General features: G+C 42.3%; 1 protein-coding gene across 1 annotated transcript in view; it reads left to right on the top strand.

Annotated features, from left to right (window-relative positions):
• Positions 1–19332, top strand: part of grid2 (glutamate receptor, ionotropic, delta 2) — a 548550-nt gene that overhangs the window by 457828 nt on the left and 71390 nt on the right. Inside the window, 1 exon segment of the mRNA XM_034234858.1 lies at positions 4098–4293. Within this exon segment, the coding sequence (XP_034090749.1) occupies positions 4098–4293 (196 nt within the window).

Genomic DNA, 19332 nt, shown 5'->3' with positions numbered 1-19332 from the left:
CACACACACACACAAACAAATCTACAGACTTACTCCAAACTGCCAAATATATTAATTAACACACTCTCACTCTCATATACTCTTTGACTCTATTTTGGCCTAGTAGAACAATAAGCAGCAGACTTTTACTTTTTTATCATTTCTACTGGATCTTAGATCTGCGCATGCGCAATACGGGTTGGGGATTCACCAACCGGCTCCCACTGCTCTGCTGTCTGTTAACGTTGTTAATAGTGGCGGGGGCGGATCGACAGCTTGAGCAGCAGTCAACTCAATAACCAACCAAAGAGTGAGAGTTGGCAACCCTGCTATAAGTGTTAATTGTGTCTAAATAATTCAAAATTAGGTATTTATATCTAAGAATATGTGTTGGGGTATCGACAGTTCAGCTACCAATAGCAAGGTGATATTGACCTGTATGTTTCATATTTGCACATTTATATATTTTCTTCAAGGTTGTGTCTTCCTGGTCGAATGTACTTATTGTAAGTCGCTTTGGACAAAAGCGTCAGCTAAATGCAATGTAATGTAATGTAATGTAAAATGTGTACTGAAGGTTGGACAGGAAACCGGCTACAGGAAGTAGGAGAAAGTGAACAGAATAGCATGGCAGTAGACCTATGCAGTAGACTGCTACTAATTTTCCCTTTGCAACCTGAAGAGTAAAAGGGTCAATTCAGTCCGAAAGCAATGACTGTAAGTGTAAGCCTTACACTTACACTGTAAGGATTAGTAACATGTATTGTGTTTATGTGATGACACTTGGAGATGTTTAAACGGTTTAAACACAATGAGAAAATGCGTTAGCATTCGCGCTAGCATTTGCGTTAGCGTTAGCATACACGCTAGCGTTAGCCATACATGCTAGCGTTAGCCATACTAGCCTGTATACATGCTTATTGTACAGCTAGCATTAGCTATATTTACCTTGTTTACACTTAGTGGTCCTATGTTTTAATATTAGGGGTGTAACGGTTCACAAACATTTCGGTTCGGTACCTACCTCGGTTTTTAGGTCACGGTTCGGTACGTTTTCGGTACAGCAGAAAAATTATCACAAAACATTTTTTTATTTGTTATTATTATTAACCTGTGAATAATGTATTCACTCAAATAAATACAAAATATAATAAAATAAACATTAAGGTGCAGCATTTCGATGAACTGAAATAATCTGTATTTGAACTTTACTGTACTAGTACTCACAAAACATAAACTATTAGTTTTGGGTTTTTAATTATTATTAAACTGTGAATATTCACTCAAATAAAGGCAAAATGAAATAAACATTAAGGTGCAGCATTTCGATGAACTGAAATAATCTGTATTTTAACTGTACTGTACTAGTACCTAAGCAGCCAGTTTGACATTATGACTTGCAAGTTGCTTGTCATTGTATTTTCATGTTTTTTTAAAGAAAAATGAACTTGTCCACATTGCTTGCTGAAAGGGCAGATCTGCTGGCACTAACAATGTCTCCTGCTGTGGAGAACACCCTCTCGCTAGGGACAGAGGTAGCAGATACAGCCAGGTAGCGCTTTGCTAACATGGCAACATAATGATATTTGGTGTTTGTAATAGCTTTGGCTTAACTTTTTGCAGGTGGTGGAGGCTTAAATGCTAGTGGGAGTTGGGTTTGCACTTCAGTCTTTTTTCTTTTGGTACCGGTGATATTCATGTTCAGGTGATGCCTTTTCAAATGAGTGTGCAAGTTTGATGTATTGCCAGCCGCGTAACCAATTTTAGTTGAACAATGCCGACAAACAGCTTTGGTTCGGTCCACCTGTCTTTATCTGTCATCCTTGTACGTAACTGCGAAACCAAAATGTTCCCAAACCGGAGACTTCAATGATGCTGGAGGATTTTCGAGCTCAACTTTATCTGCGTTCGCCATTTCGACAGTTTCTCAAATTACTGACTACATTTGAACGCATCCCTCGACCAGCTCTCATAGTATGCCTCTCGTCCAATGAAATGATTTGCTCGCTCTATGACGCGTTGAACCCAATGTGAGCAAATTACTCTGAATGCTGCAACGCAGCACCTGAGATTACTTCCAAAAAGTTGTTCACGTTCTCAATTTTTTACGTTTAACGTTATATTCTTTCGGTACACACGTGTACCGAACCGAAGGGCCCGTACCGAATAATTTCGGTACGTGTACCGTTACACCCCTAGTTAATGTTACACTTGCATGTATGAAATTATTAAGTGCCTTGTAACTTATTTTTGTATAGTTTCACTCCGTTTGAATGTCAGTGGACTGCAAATAAGTCAATAAAGGAGCATGGCTGCTCATTCCCTGGCTCTCAAAAGAGTTTGGCTGGCTGTTTAATCTATGTTCACACTGAGACAGTACAACACATAGAGAGAACAGTACACCTATTATGTAAGTACATACAAGCAGGTCACACAGTATGATCACAAATAAATAAAATCTGTTAAAAAAAAAAGTACAGGCTGCATTATGTGTTCTCAGCCTTGGAGAAACGTAACATGTTTTGGTATGTGTCTGAACCTCTCTTCAGTGGTTCATTAATAAAACAGATATTTCAACGTGTGCCTACTTTGTTCATGTACTGTTGAGGTTAATTTCAGTAGTTGTATGCTATAATATATTTACAAAGTGTGAAGAGGAGGCAACTTTAGAATGGGGAACATGTTCAGGACAATTAGAGTCAAACTAATAGCTTATTGGTTATGAACAAGACTTCACTTTAAAATAGGGAACATATTCTTAGATATAAATACCTAATTTTGAGTTATTTAGACACAATTAACACTTATAGTTTCATGTCTTGTAAGAAGAGATCATATTTGTTAAGTGTTATTATGGGAGAATAACTATTCTTGTGGTACTACTGCCTTATTAGGCCCATATTGAGCAGCGCATATTAAGACCACAACTCATGTACAACAACTTCCTTACTTGCAACAAATAAGCACTAATTAGAGGGTTATTGAGGAAAAACTCAACTAATGGCTTATTACTTGTAGAATATGGTCATGTAGAATAAGGCATTAATAAGTGTTTTATAATGACTAATAAAGAGCCAATATACATGCTAATTAACAACTAGTTGATGGTTAATTTGTGTACCTTAATATAAAGTGTTACCGAGTTTAGATCTAAACCACTCTTTTAAGGGAAAATATATGGTGGCCCACATACAGCTGGACACTTCATTAACTCTCTGTGTGTTCTGTTCACTGCCCGCTGTCCAGGGCTTTCAACTTCCACAGGGAGATACTCAGACAGTAACAAAGACCCAATCATTCACCATGTCCCATAAGGGCAAACATTGAAGTGCGAAGACTGAATCACCAGATTGAGGGATTTCATCCAGGTCATTGGATGTGCACTTGCTTTTCATGTTTGTATGTGTTTACCTCTGTGTCAACTGTTTGGATTATATTGTTACAGTATATTTCATCCTATTTAATCCACTCTTAAAAATGATGGATAAGAATTAAAATACATGCTGAGATACACAGTAGAGCTTCCAGGATAATACAAGTTTGTAGAAGACGAAAACACCTGTGAAGTGTCCTTTAACAAGGCACGGCTTCAGGTCTGCTGTTTAAATGCACTCTGAACTCAATACATTGTACACCATCATCCCAAAACAGCCAGTCCATCACAAGTAGTCACTTGACTTACTCTTGCGTTTTTGTGAATAATAATACATTTTAGTGCTCGAAAGTACTAGTGAGTTAATATGCATTGAAACATATTTATTTTTGATTGATTACTATGGACTGGCTTTGTACAGAAGGATCAACTCTTTATTTCTTGGACAGACTATTCACTCCATATCCATGTTAGAAAGTGTCATCACTGCAGTAGAGGAAATAGCCTTGCAGTGCATTGTGGATACTTGTTGCAGAGAGAGCATTCTATTGGAAACAGGGCACTGCTATATCCATTACTGTAGCCACCAAGTACCTGCAGTATCACCACAATAGTAATACCCAGGGGATGAAGTGAGCCCCATGTGAGATGTGAAGCTAACCATTCTTCCAGAGTCTGCATTGCGCTTAAAGTGAATGGATGACTGGAAACAAAGACTAACTCTATCTACCACTTTTCTCGCCAGGTCCCTCCAGGACTTATCCAAGCAGACGGAGTTGCCTTATGGCACAGTGTTGGACTCAGCAGTATATGATCAGGTCCGCTACAAGTCTATGAACCCCTTCGAGAGAGATCCCATGTACTCCCAGATGTGGCGCATGATTAACCGCACCGGAGGGGGAGAAAACAACGTTGAGGAGTCAAAAGAAGGCATTCGCAAGGTAGGACTTTTTCATTAATTGTCATCTCTTAACAAATGGCCTTTGAAACTTCAAACAACAATGAGATCATGTTGTGTCTGGAAATACTGGGGACAAGGTGCAGAATGGCAGAAACATCATATACATTATTTATTACGGAGGGGCAAAGCTTTCACATTCAAGCAACTTTTGACCTTGCCTTTCTTGGGAACACAAATATATTGCTTTTTATTATCAAATCAACCTGAAGGTCAAAATGACATCAGTCTCTGAGCTTGCCACATACTTGACTTATATTCTCAGTCACTTCAGTTTTCAATCTTGTATTAAGCCTTCTGAACATACAGTATTATTAACAGATAGTGGTTCAATTCAAGTTATGAATAAAACCTCAAATTAAACCTATTTTCTGCAATTAAAAGAGCAGGTGTTAGGCGATCAAATTTGTCTTACATATTGACATTTACTAATTTGATAGTAGGACTTGACATTTGCCCTGAAACAAGGTGAACCTTGTGATTGGATCCCACTGCAAGAATTGTCGTGCATGCATGCTCTTCAATTTCTCTTGAGCATTTCTGCCGCGCATTATTCTAAATGTCGAAACCAATCATAAAACAGTGCATGTACCCACTGTATGCAAGTGCTGTTGTCACTGAATAACGTGGACAGCAGGTAAATAGTGTCACGTTGCTTTGCACATAGGGATTATTTAGTATATGTGATGTAATAATGCCAGTAAGGTTGAGAGACATAATGCATTATTGCAATCGCTTGTAAAACTCCTAATTTATGTTTATTACATATAGCAAATGTAATAACCTCCTGGTTTACAGTGAGTCCTTATGGTACACGGCTCAGCTTCAGTACTGTTTTGATATACAGCTCATGCTACAGGGTCGTCTGTGTTGATAGGGAATAAATCTATCTAAACTATGTTAACGATACACAGATAATGCGCGCATGGTTAAATACTTAATTCCCTCAGTGATTAACCAGCATCATAAATACCTGACTGCTTCATCTCATTTGCATGCATCCCGCTTTCTGTTTGCATCCCTCTGCGCTCCTCCAGTGAGGATCTCACTTTACCCCCCCTCCCTCCAGAATATATTAGACTTGAACTGAAGCCAGCGTTGGAAGTGTTGGGAGGAGTGATTAAAGTGGCGGGTGGTGTTTTTAAAACGAGGGGATAAATGCTGTACAAAACAGCATATAAGCACGCCACTATTAACATTCAATCACACACTTTGCTTGTTGGCAGATGTGTTAATCTAGTGCATATAACTAATTAGTAGAGTGTCCAGCATTATGAATACATCTGTCATTTATTGCTAAAAAGAAAATGTATGTGTAAATTAAAAATACATTAATCTTCATCATAACCTACTTAACACCAAAAGCAGGATAAAACACTCCGATCTAACTAAATTAGTATACAATTAGTTATTCGTTTTTGTTAAGTTTGTTTTAAATGGAAATTCTTATATCCTTCAAACTTCAATACAATTATCATTTGGGTTTACATCAAGTGCCCCCCACAAAGTGACTACATTTAGAAAAGACGGTCTTGAAATGCCCTTAGTAATAGGAACCATAGAGCAACATTGTACAGAAGGATTATGTCCTCACAGTTTCACTTGTTGACATTTCTGGACAGGCTGAAAGTGTCATCATTGCACTATTTGAGGTAGCAGTGTGGTTTTATATGATATCTGCTACCACTGAGGATACCGTATGCCGGGCCAGCATGATCAAAGTCAAACTCTGTGTTTTTTCCACTGATTGGCTACAGGGAGTGGGGAGAATCAGTTCCACCCTGTGAGTACATCAGTGCCACATCACAGCTCCCAAAACGAGCAGCCAAAATGGTACTGCAGTATCACTACATGACGCTGTCAGGGTCATGTTAGGCATCAGTTTGCTAGATGGGTAAGGTAGCCATGGCAGCATCAGACCAAAAAGGGATTATCTCATGACAAATACATATTTTCCTTTTACCCGTGGTCCTATTTATTTATCTAGATTGTTTCGGTGTGTGGGTTTCTGCCTTCTTTAAAACACAATAGAATAGACATTATATTGTACTTGGCTTGTGGCTCTCAAAGCGTCAGAAAATATATTTAAAACTCAACACCAATGTCTCATTTCAGAAAAGGTGATTTGGTTACACAAGATAATCCTCAGATCATGTTGTGAGCAGCTTCATTTACGAACTACTTACCCTAATAAAAACTCATCACAAGTGTCATCTAGTCCCATTATATTAGAGAGAATGCAGATATATCTACACTCAGTTTCTAAAACAATTGGCATCTCACACTAAAACAATTTAATTTAAGAACATTTATATTTTTCATTTTGTGGTAAAGTGTCTATTTAGGGTGGACGGATCTTTTAGGATCCACTGACACTTATTGATCATTGATAAGTAAATCATATCAAAATAACTGCTTTTCAATAGCAGCAGAGTGCGCGAAGCTAGTAGTGACAGGAGACAGACCTGGATCATGGGATGTTCATGAGCAGGATGGAGAGATACTTTTTTTCATGGATACTTTACATGACAGTGGCAGCAAGCCCCGTACAGCCAAAGAGCACAAGAGGGAGGCACACCTTTCCTTCTGACTTTGTCTCTTCTGATTTGATGTTTTTTTTCTATCCTGCATCTGTTTTATTGCACCACCAAATTCTCCTATATAACTTCTGACTCTGTTTCCCCTACTTTACCGCCCTCTCCATATTTGTCCTTTTCCTTTTTACCCCTTATATATTCCCTTTCTGCACCTCCCTATGTCTCTGTGAGTCTCTTACTCATCACTGTTGTATTCAAGGCTGCAGGGTGCACTCTAGTGGTATACACTGATGCCGTCCCCCTCTCTCAGCTGCATGACACAGGCTGATGTTTTCCTTCTGCTGCAGTGGCATCATCAGTGAAACTGTTGCAATGTTTCATTGTATGTTTAACGGTCTAATTAAATTGTATACACAGTACTATAAATTGGAGCTTAATTTCAATTAACAGTTATATTTTCCTTCACATTTAGTATTTAGTGCCTGGAAAAATATTCATTTTAGAGAAAATTGCTGAGGTAGAATTTTACCTTGGAGATGGCCAGATAGAGAAAAAAGGTGTCAAAAGGTTAATTGACTTCACAAACACATACTTTTAATCCTTGAGAATAGACTTTAAACCTGTTATAATTTCGTCTCACACTGACAAATACATTTGGAAGGCAGTGAACAGTACCTGGAATAGTGTTCTCAAGCCGGAGGCTATTTGGAAGGCCATGATCTTATTAACAGACCCCATGAGTCAGTCAGACTCAGACATATTTTGTACTGTGTCTCCGTTTGATTTATTTGGATGTGTTTATCTTCTTTCATCCAGTCCCTTTGCTATATTTGATTCCTGTGAGGTTAAGAACTTGATATATTTCCCCCCTCAGTGTCTCCTTTTCCTGAGGATGCTTTTGCCTCTTCCTCTCACGATCTTTCTCTCAGGCCTTTTTCTCTTTCACAATAAACCTCTTACTCGTCGTCTCCTGTACACTATGGATTTTCTTCCTTTTCAGTTTCGATCCCCTGCAGCAGAATAATATTATGTCAGAACGGGTCAGTGTCTTAGCTGTCTCTGGTATCACTTATATGCACGCACAGACGCCTGTGCGTGTGGAGGCGCTCATATGCACACAAAAACACATGTCCATAAGCGGTATGCTTTATACACCAAGACATTTACTCACAGGCATTGATACACACCCACACACACATACACCTAACACACATACACCTAATGTTAAGCCAGGCGAATTCTGCAGGGTGAGTCTTGTCACAGGGTAATATATGCGTCTCTCCCATTCTAGTCAATGATCAAGGCGTTCAATAAACTAAGAGGTGTTGCACCTCAGACTTGATATCTCATTAACTTGGTGTCACACATATATCAAAGACGAGCATGCCGCATGTCACTCTTTGAAATAATGGCATCTTCGTTTAAGGCAATGCCTTACTCAACTGTGATCTTCTCTATTTTTTCTGGCATGGTCTCAAGAGGGAAATAAATAATTTTTTTCTCAGTCCTTTGTGTGTGTGATGTAGGCAGGCCTTTTACCTTAAGAGCTTCTGACAGCTCAGCTTTGTCTGTTGTGCTGACTTGTAAAAGAAAGGAATGAAATTAAGTATCAATTACTTGCGCTCTTAATAACTTAACCTCTGCATCCCCTTGACTGCAACGTGTCAATTACTGACACAGAGCATGATGGTAGGAGCTGATAATATGAGGCATCATATCTGTCCATCAGAATAAACATCAGGGACAGTAAATGTCATACGGATTTGTTTAATGCATAATACCATTTAAATGTATACTGTTCATAACGTTGTTTACAGTATGTGTCCAGAGCGGGGGTTTTATAATATCAAGCCAGATCAGATAATGATTTTTATTTAGTCAACAATGAAATAATTTGAACCAGGGGAATGGCTCTTAAGCCCTTACACGGCAGCACATAAGTGAGAGTGCATGGCACACATTCAGATATAAATATTCTCACACTCAATCTTAAACAATCAATACAAACTTCACATTTGCATGCTTAGGCACATACATCCCAGTGCAGAATCACACACACACACACAAACAAACACACACACACACACCTGACTGGGCTGATGTAAGTGTCCTTGTGTGAATATATGACAGCTACTCTCTGTCAGGCCTCAAGAGTCTCTGATGACTGCTGAGTGATTTTAGATTTGAGTGGATTGCCAGTTTGAGTGATTTTCTGTCTCTATGACTTTCTGGCTGCACTATGGGAAGGATCACTTTAGAAAATGAGTCTTTTCCCACATGTCCATGCCCATTATATATTACCATTACTCCCAAGTCGCATGATGATGGCAGCTTAAATAAAAACACTGTTTTTGAAAAATATCCTGCAATGCTAACTGAAATCAAGGCCAGTAAAGAAAGCATGGTAAAGCTTGTTTTCTTTATAATAAAAAAAGAACGAAAATATAGCATCAGTGATTCACTATCCTTTTAACTTAATTCGGTAAAGTGTCTCTACTGTAGGCTATTTTTATTATAGCACTTTGGCTCGACCAAAAATCGTTTATAAATGTGCTATATAAATAAAACTTGATTTGATTTGATTAACTCTTTGCTGATCAGCTTTCAACAGGACAATGAAGCCTTTGGCCTAATATTGATGATTATGAATGTCACCAATGCATGTTTGTAACAGGCAACCAAGGCTGAGGAAGAGGAGGAGGAAGAGAGGGCAGTCTAGCATGTACAAAGTCAAATGTCTCATACATATGTACATATTTGGATTATACTGCGTTGAGAAAATGTGCCTCAGCAAAAGCACTCATTTGTAAAACTCCCCTTTTCGAAAGAAATACCCATTTATTGGATTTAAATTTCAAATGTGTTCTTTTGAATAAACATAGTGAAATGGATCTGACCCATTCAGCTAGAAAGTTCACACCAATTAATTATCTTGTATTATAACTTACATTTAGTTAATATAACCTGCAAGCGTAGCTATTTTTGTACCTGTTGACACTTTCCTGGCCATGGTTTTGCTGATACTATTCCTCAAGCACACATACATGTTTTATAATATTATTGATGATGGAAAATGTCTTCACTTCTCTCACATACTGTATGCTTGACTCCATTCTGGAACCGGCCCATCACTTAATGTCTCCCCATCACCGTCTGCCTATTTAGCATAATGTCTCCAGAAATTATGATAAAATATACCTTCATTTATTCACCTCTGCTACATATATCTTTATCCTGGAAGTAAGGAGCTGTATAATGCAAGCCTATAAGCTTTCACCAATCTACCGTAATGACTTCAGTGATGATGATGATGATGATGATGATGATGATGATGATGATGATGATGATGATGATGATGATGATGATGATGATGATGATGAAGATTACTCCGATTCCTTAGATAGAGCTATCTGCCAGATTGAGCCGATGGTAAATCAACCAAGACCTGTTTAGGTCCTCGTCCTACGTGAGGCCTTCACAGCACTCCAGAGGACGATTGAGACAAAGCAGAGGAAGGATGAAGAGAGGAGGGGGAGATGATATGGATTGTGAATGGGTTTTAGGGGAGTGGGAATTGGAACATTGGGAGGTTTAAGAAGTTGGAAAGAGAGAGATAATGGAGGAGCGAGGGATAAGAGGACTGGAGATTGAGAGATAGTGAAGATGGGTGAGAAGGGAAAAGAAAGAAGAACAAGAAGAGAGAGGGATGGAGTGATAGATGAAGAAACATAATGAACTTTTCCACAGGGAATGTTGGAATGCAGGAAATAAATGAAGAAAGGAGGAGATTAACGAGAATAAGAACAGACACAGGAAGTAGTTGGATTTCAGCTTTTCTATTACGGTACGTCCACACAGCAGCTTTAAACAAATCTTCCAACGCTTCTCTGCCCATTGACTTTGAATGGGGATGACGTCACTTTGCCTCGCTTTTCGCCGAACTGCATTGTGGGGGAGCGAAGCGAAGATTTCCCGGATTCAAAAGTTGAGCAATGTTCTACTTTTGAAGCTGAGCTGGAAGCGTCAGTCAATCAAATCCCGTTTATGCAAATCTGACAGTAGAAGCGCTAGCCAATCAAACCGCGTGTAAGCAGGGAGAACCAGACCGCAGTTCATTTCCTCATATTCCAAACGAGAAATTACGGTAGCAAATCACCCGGTTCTTTACGACCAGAACTATTAACGGGATACAAACCGGAGGAACCAGGCATGGAGGGAGGTGGCAGACAGTGGCGTTTTCTCCTGGAGGCCAAGGGAAGCCAGGCTTCCCCTGTTTTTTTGGATTGTAGTAATAATTGTAATAAATAAATAAAAACACTTCGTTTAGTTTCGGAAATTCTTTGTTGTGTGTTGCTGCCGGCCCGTCTCTCCCCCATTCTCATTGAGTATTTTACAAAGAGTGAAACAGCGCCCCTGTCGATGTTATGGTGAAACAGTAGATGGCACTCTTTGTTTCGAGAGGAGGCCAGCCGAAATTGGCTTCCCTTGGTGAAAAAAAATGAAGGGATTGACCAATCAGATGAGGCTCACGTCATGCCCCTGCCAACCTGTGATTGGTCAGGGCCATACCAAGGGAAGCCAGAGGCGGCTGGCTTCCCTTGCCTCACAATCCAATCAAATCGCATCAATTTAGTGTTGCAGTGACGCTTCCTAAAACCCGGAAGTAAGCTGCGCTCGGTTTCCCTCGACAAAAAAGCAATGGGATTTCTACATAGGATTTTGGAAAATAGCTCGAAATAAGGTCAATGGAAAACGAACCTGTTAGATAAATGCACGTTTTGTTCAGCCGGATAATATCCACATGTCTACCCTACTTTTATAATTTTCGAATCATAAATCTAATCGATAGAAGATAGATAGCGTCACTGCACCACTCTCACCGCCGTTAGAAAGTAGCAAGCAACTGAAGCAAGTGCAATTATGGAGGGTGGAGATGTGGAGTATTTAATCAAAAATAATTTTACTAAACTTCCGCTACAGCAGCAACACCAAATACAATCTGATGACAGGCCGATGCCCAAACTGGAGCTGTGTACAGCAAGGAAAAAAGGAGCGAATTGGACGTAAAACGTTAAAGGTCTCCTGATTTAGTTTGTGAATGAATGCTTATTAGAGTTTGGGCTGGAGAGTGCGTGCGGAGCTGTCGGTTAGATAACAGGCGTGTGTAAGTCCTGCATCTGTATGATACAAATGTGTGTAAAATGATACCGGGTGCTGTAATCACTCATCTGGTTACGTTATTACATTGACCACCACACCCCCGACCCAAAAGAAAGGACGTATTATTGGCTTCCCCTAATTTTTTCCCCACGCCACGCTACTGGTGGCAGAGACAGTGGGTGAAACTGGTAGGTTTTCGCCTGTTAGGGGAGTTTATATATATATATATATATATTGCTCGCATAAAATCCCCGGGGTTTTTTGCTTTGTATGTCGGGGGCGGGAGATTCATGTGATTGGTTGTTGGTCGCGTTGCTCGCAAAAAATCCCCAAGCTTTCAGACACGCCCAGCTCCAAGATTTTCAAGATTTTTGAAAAGCTGCTGTGTGGACGTACCGTTACTGTAAAGTCAAACAGAGCCTAACGGAGCGTCCACACAGCAGTGTGTGTTGACGCTTGGAGGTGGGCGTATCTGAAGCTTGGGGATTTTTTGCGAGCAACGCGACCAACAACCAATCACATGAATCTCCTGCCCCCGACATACAAAGCAATAGCAATGTTAAAACGAAGTAAACTGGATATAAAATCCCCAAACAGGCGAAAACCTACCAGATTCACCCACTGTCTCTATGGCGTTATATTTGTGCCTCAATCCTGAGCGCGCACTTGAACAGTTTTGAGCACAGAGAAATATATTTTCTCTCGTAAAACTCCTGCTCCGTGCGCAAGCAGACCGCTGCACGCGCTCTCTCTCTCCCCCGCTCGCTCGACCTCTCCAGCCTGCGCGCGCTCAGCTTTGCCTGCGCTCGCTCAAGTTGTCACAGCGTTACAAATGTGCCACAAAACCAACCAATCGGAGAACTCGAGAAGGTCAATTCTGATTAGCTGGTCCAGCGCCATGTAGAGAGAAGAGTTGCAACAGCGGAAGTCCAAAATGCTTGATCGTCACGTGGTTCAGAGAGACTCAGAAAGTTCCCGGAAGTTCGTGGCGGGCCAATTGAATCACGATTTGAATGCATTAATAACAGGATATAAATGCAATTTTTGGTAATTAGTGGTCAATAAAGGTTTTGATTTGCAATATTTATACAACATATTGATATGTGTGTAGTTACATCAATGTGTTTTTTTTTTTTTTAAATGTGCTAATATTTGAGGATTAAGATAAAATAAGAAGTAGCCTACTTTATTGATACCAATTGGGGAAATGTTTACGCTGCAGCAGCAAAAGACAAGGAGGCATTGTACATTACAGTTAAAAGACTAGAATTAAACAATCGAAAATGTAAACATCTTAAATAGAAATAACATAGCATTACAACGTAGAAAATATACAGTGTGAACAGCTATCTTACCTGTTAACATACATGTTAGGCTAACGTTGCCTTGGTTAAAGAGCCTATCAAAGGACTACCAGCAGCATGATGATGATGATGATGATGATGATGATGATACATGTGTTGTTTTAGGAACATCCATTGTAAATAAATGGAATTCAATAAACATTGAATAGCATATCATGCAGTTTGTCTGTGCCTTTTCCTCCGTGTTGTCCTGGCATATCGTCTCCCCCATGGTTTTCTGTGCTGCCGGGGGATGCTCCAAGCGCTCAGAGAAAGGAGTATGAATGTAAGGTTTCCCCACTGACACAGAGAGGAGGAAAGAATGGCTGGTTCAAGTCAACAGGAGCAATTTAACTATCACAAAAGACAACAACAGCAACAACATATGTGAGGTAATCATATTTTTCACAAAACGAAGACCACACCATTGGGAAGCTTAACGTCTGTTTAATCAAAATAAGGAACAGCGAGAGGCTTGCAAAGCTCTGGGAGTTGAGACTCAGGTGCAGGGTGAGGGTCTCATTGCAGGTCTTCAGGCTCCATTGAATCCCCCTGGGGTTCTTGTGCTGAAAGAGGGAGACAGGAGAAAGGGTTAGATACATCTAGCAACCTATAGGATGGGAAATTGCTGACCTATTTTAAACGTACCTTGTGTTTTCGCTCTCACTTAAGTCCCTCTCCCGGCTTTGCCATCAATCCAACATCAGCTGAGCTGCAATATAATACAGACAGGTAATAATCAACAGAATCACAAGGACATAATATGGCTCTGCTAAAAACACTCACCCATAAGTTACATTTTTGTTTACTGTTTGGAAGTCTCAAATATCCACTCTAAATCCATATCAATGGCGATGTATCACACAAATAGCTCTCTTCCTTATTATTGTGTAACGTTAACTATATTATACTAGCTGGAACTCCAAAATGGATATCCTCATTTCTCCACCCACTACAATCACACGCCCCAATGTTATATTTAACTAATATGTAACTCCCTCCACCCCGGATAAAAGCACGTTAAGAAGCCCCTTTTCTCTAATTCCACAACGTTGGAAGAAATAACATTAAGAGAACGGATTAATAGGCTGTTCATGGTTAACGTGTGTTGCTAACTTTAGCCGGTATCCTAGCCTCATCTGTCCGGTTGAAAATTAACGCAAGCATATGCCCATTGTAGAACAGGAAACAGAAGTTTTGTCCAGGTTCTGGTCAACCCAACATTGTGATAGAGAGAGAAACATGTTTTGTCATTCTGCCACCTCTAATGCTTACTGCAAGTAATCAATACCTCAGAAGGGTTCATGTAGCTACATGTAGGCTACGGTTTGTTAGCGGTTTGCTTAAACTACCCCTATAGCTATGTTGCCGGCTAGCAAACTCAGGCATTGCAAACAATAACATGATATCAGAAAACTAGAAATGTATAACTCACCTGACACTGTGGCGTGCTATTCTCTTCATTCGAGTCTGTCATGTCCTGTAAATGTCAACGATAGATGTGTAATAAGAACGTCAACAGCCTGATGGCAACCGAAAATCCCTCTCTCATCTCAGATAGAAGATATGATTGGAGACGACCAGCCAATCAGAATTGACCTTCTCGAGTTCTCCAATTGGTTGGTTTTGTGGCACATTTGTAACGCTGTGACAACTTGAGCGAGCGCAGGCAAAGCTGAGCGAGCGCAGGCAAAGCTGAGCGAGCGCAGGCAAAGCTGAGCGAGCGCAGGCAAAGCTGAGCGAGCGCAGGCAAAGCTGAGCGCGCGCAGGCTGGAGAGGTCGAGCGAGCGGGGGAGAGAGAGCGCGTGCAGCAGTCTGCTTGCGCACGGAGCAGGAGTTTTACGAGAGAAAATATATTTCTCCGTGCTCAACATTTTTCAAGTGCGCGCTCAGGATAGAGGCACAAATATAACGCCATATGTCTCTGCCACCTCCCTCCATGCCTCGCTCCTCCGGTTTGTATCCCGGTAGATCAACAGAGACTGATCATACAGCACCGGGTGATTCACTACCGCTATAATGAATTTTCCCTCCATTTTTTTGAATATGAGGAAATGACCTGCGTAGTCTCTCCCAGCATACACGCGGTTTGATTGGCTAGTGCTTGTGCTGGAAGATTTGCATAAACGGGATTTCATTGGCTGACGCTTCCATCGAGGCGTCAAAAGTTGAACATTGCTCAACTTTTGACGCCAGCAACGCTCCACGTCGCTTCCCAAAATGCAGTTCGGCTAAAAGTGACGTCACCCCATTCAAAGTGAATGGGCAGAAGCGTTGGAAGCTTCAACGCACGCCGCTGTGTGGACGGGCCGTAAGGCTTTAATAAATACAAGAGTAAAAACAGACTACAAGTCTGAAGTCTTTACACTGGCTTCCAGTCGACCAAAGAATTGATTTTTGCCTGTTCCCAAGAAGATGGACGCTGGCGCTGCTTGTTCGCCGCTTTCTCCTTGCTAGCTCCGGTTTAAGTTGTTTTGTGGTTGTTGTTGTTGTTGTTGTTACCTTTCAACGACTAACTTTTATATTTAGCTGACTGTATCCCTTCCTCTACCATTGCTACTGTGAAGTATCTCCCGGACAGCCTTTCAGCTATCCCGGTGCGGTTAGCCCTAGTGCTCTGCCTCCACAGCTAGCCGGCTAGGACAGCTGCCTCCACAGTTAGCCTTCGAACAGCCTGCTGACTAACCTGCTTTGACACAGACTGCTTCTCCCAGCTTCCTCTCCTCCTGCCATGCTATGGATCAACATCTCATTCTACCAAACAGTCTTCAATCTCTGTCTATGGCTAACGGCTAGCTCTAGGCGAGAACCTGCGGCCACCGGCATGATGTCAAAGTATTCCATCCCGCAACTGCTGAGTCTCAACAACTACAAAACCCCAACGTGCATCTCAGCCATCAAACAACTTGGAATACTACGCCGACCTCGTTACATCCACAGAGGCTCTCGTAGAAAGTTTGTTTACAACCAACCGTGCCCGCCTGTATCATCCATTCCTTCCATCTGGACCACTGTCGCACGTCTGCCGCGTCATCAAAGCGCTGATGCTCTCGGTGTAAATTGCATGGGAAATACCGCGAGACTGCTACACACTGAGCTGTGCGGAAAACGTGGAGTGGATCATAGTTTACTGCGGACCCTACAGAAACTCAGCATTTCATCTACAGTCAAAATATAACTATTTAATGCACAATCCCTTACAAACAAATCGGTATTCATACAAGACCACATCATGGACAAGGGAATAGACTTTATGTGCCTCACAGAAACGTGGCAACAGCCAGAGGTTTACTGTGCCCTAAAGGAAGCATGTCCCCCTGGCTACAGCTACCTGAAAAAATCTCACAGCACTGGTCGTGGTGGCGGATTAGCAATAATACACAGAAAATAACTGGAACTGTCCACCCTGCCTCTGCCTGTACTATCCTCATTTGAATGCCTTGGATTTAAATGTAAACCCCCCCTCTCACTGACAATACTTCTCATCTACCGGTCACCCAAACCCAACTCTGCCTTCATCCCAGAGATCCACGATCTTCTCAGTACACTCTGCGCTACCTCTGCCAACATTATAATACTAGGAGATATCAATATTCACGTTGACACCCCCTCCTGTCACTATGCAGCCGAGTTCCTACACCTTCTGGACTGCCTCAACCTAACACAACATGTTGATGTCCCCACACACACTAGGGGACACACACTGGACCTTGTAATCACAAACTCTGCCCCCATTAGTAAACTATCAGTTTACGATCTAGGTGTGTCGGATCACAAGGCCATCTCAATGGAGCTGCCACTGCTGCTACCCCACACCAAACCCAAGCGTCAAATCCGTTTCAGAAATCTGAAAAACATCAACCATGACCTCGGATCTCCAGCATCTCTCCACAATAACTCCTACATCAGTAAATGAATCTGTGGATTTTTACAATAAATCTCTGAGCAGTCTCCTGGATCTCCACGCCCCTGTCAAAACCAGAACAGTCACTTTCTCACGCTCAGCCCCCTGGTACACCTGCGAGCTGAGGAAAATGAAGACAGCGGGGCGTGTCCTTGAGCGGCGCTTCAAGGCTTCAGGCCTCTCTGTTCACAGACAGGCATACCGGGACCACCAAAATGCCTACGCAAAGTCCCTCAGAGACACACGGTCAAAATTCTACTCCGCCATCATCAACAATAGCCCTGGCAACTCCAAGCTACTTTTTTCCACCATAAACCATCTCCTTAAACCTCAGACTCCGCTACACAAAGACACCACAAAGGAGCAGTGTGATAATTTCATCACATTTTTCAGGAAAAAGGTAGAGACCATCCGCTCTCTCCTCTCAAATTCCGCTGCTCTGCTAGTCCTGACCGTCAACCCCCAGCCTGGACCGACCCAGCCTCTTTGCTGCTTCACTAACATCTCGCAACATGAAGTTGAGGCCATCATCAAAAAGATGAAACCCTCCACCTGTGCCCTGGACCCCTTTCCCACAGCTTTGGTTAAATCAAACATTGGTGCCATAAGTCCGCTGATCACTTCAGTGATAAACCAGTCCATCCAGTCTGGTCATGTTCCACCACCATTAAAAGCTGCTGTCATCAAACCACTCCTCAAAAAACCCACTTTAGACCCTGCAGTCCTAGCCAATTACAGACCCATCTCCAACCTGCCATTCCTATCCAAGGTACTGGAGAAAGTAGTTGCCATTCAGATCCAGGAACATCTAACACTGAATAAACTCTTTGAAAAATTCCAGTCTGGTTTTCGCCAGGGCCACAGTACAGAAACTGCCTTACCCCCTAATCCCACCAGGAGCGTCTGCGCTGCGGCTGCGCTGCGGCTGCGGCGTTTTTAGCGATCGCGGCCACTCTAGTCAATGGGTGCTATTCCACCAGACACGCTGCGCCGCGGCTCGAAGCGTCCCAGAAGCTCCTCGCCGCAAGGAATTTCTAAAATATAGGATGAATCCTATTTTTGACACGGCGCAGCGCGGCGCAGGCAGGAAGTGGAATGTTCATCCAACAACTGCGAGGCTGCACACAAGACGCTCCGCTTCCGCAACGTTTTGAAACGCGCCTGGTGGGTTAGGACGCAGGAGGAGGTCGCAGCGCGGCGCAGCGCGGCGCAGCGCGGCGCAGCCGCAGCGCAGACGCTCCTGGTGCGATTAGGGGGTTAGTCAGGGTGACCAATGACCTGCTGATGACAGCTGACACCGGATCTCCATCTCTCCTCATCCTCCTGGATCTAACTGCAGCATTTGATACCGTCGACCATGACATCCTACTCCTCCGTCTTCACACTACAATTGGACTCTCTGACTCTGCCTTAAACTGGTTCACCTCCTATCTCACCGGGAGGACTGAGCACGTCACCTTAGGAGCGGCTAAATCAAGAACTCACTCTGTGACTTGCGGTGTCCCCCAAGGATCAGTCCTCGGCCCCACCCTTTTCACCATATACATATCCCCCCCTTGGTCGTGTCATCAGCCGGCATGGAATATCTTTCCATTGCTATGCTGATGACACACAGCTCTACATCAGAGCAAACCCAACCCCCTCTGCACCTGGAGGAGATAAAGGTGTGGATGAAGCACAACTTTCTCCAGCTAAACAGCTCCAAGACTGAATCCATTCTTATTGGCACTCCACATCAGGTCCGTTCATCCGCCATCACCAGCATCACCTTCTCCGGTCAGAACATTCCACTCTCACCAACGGTTACCAATCTGGGAGTTAAAATGCATCCTCACCTGACCTTTGAGGCCCACATCAAGCAAATATGCAAGACCTCTTTCTACCACCTGAGAAATATTGCGAAACTCCGCCCCACACTCAGTCTGCCAGATGCTGAAAAGCTTGTCCACGCCTTTGTCTCCTCCAGGCTGGACTACTGTAACGCACTTCTCATTGGGATTCCTAGCAAGAACATCCAGAAGCTGCAATACATCCAAAACACAGCTGCTCGGATCCTGATGAGAGTGCGGAAGTACGAA

Source organism: Gymnodraco acuticeps, unplaced genomic scaffold, assembly GCF_902827175.1.
Source record: "Gymnodraco acuticeps unplaced genomic scaffold, fGymAcu1.1, whole genome shotgun sequence".
Classification (NCBI taxonomy): domain Eukaryota; kingdom Metazoa; phylum Chordata; class Actinopteri; order Perciformes; family Bathydraconidae; genus Gymnodraco; species Gymnodraco acuticeps.
This window is presented reverse-complemented; position numbering and strand designations above follow the sequence as displayed.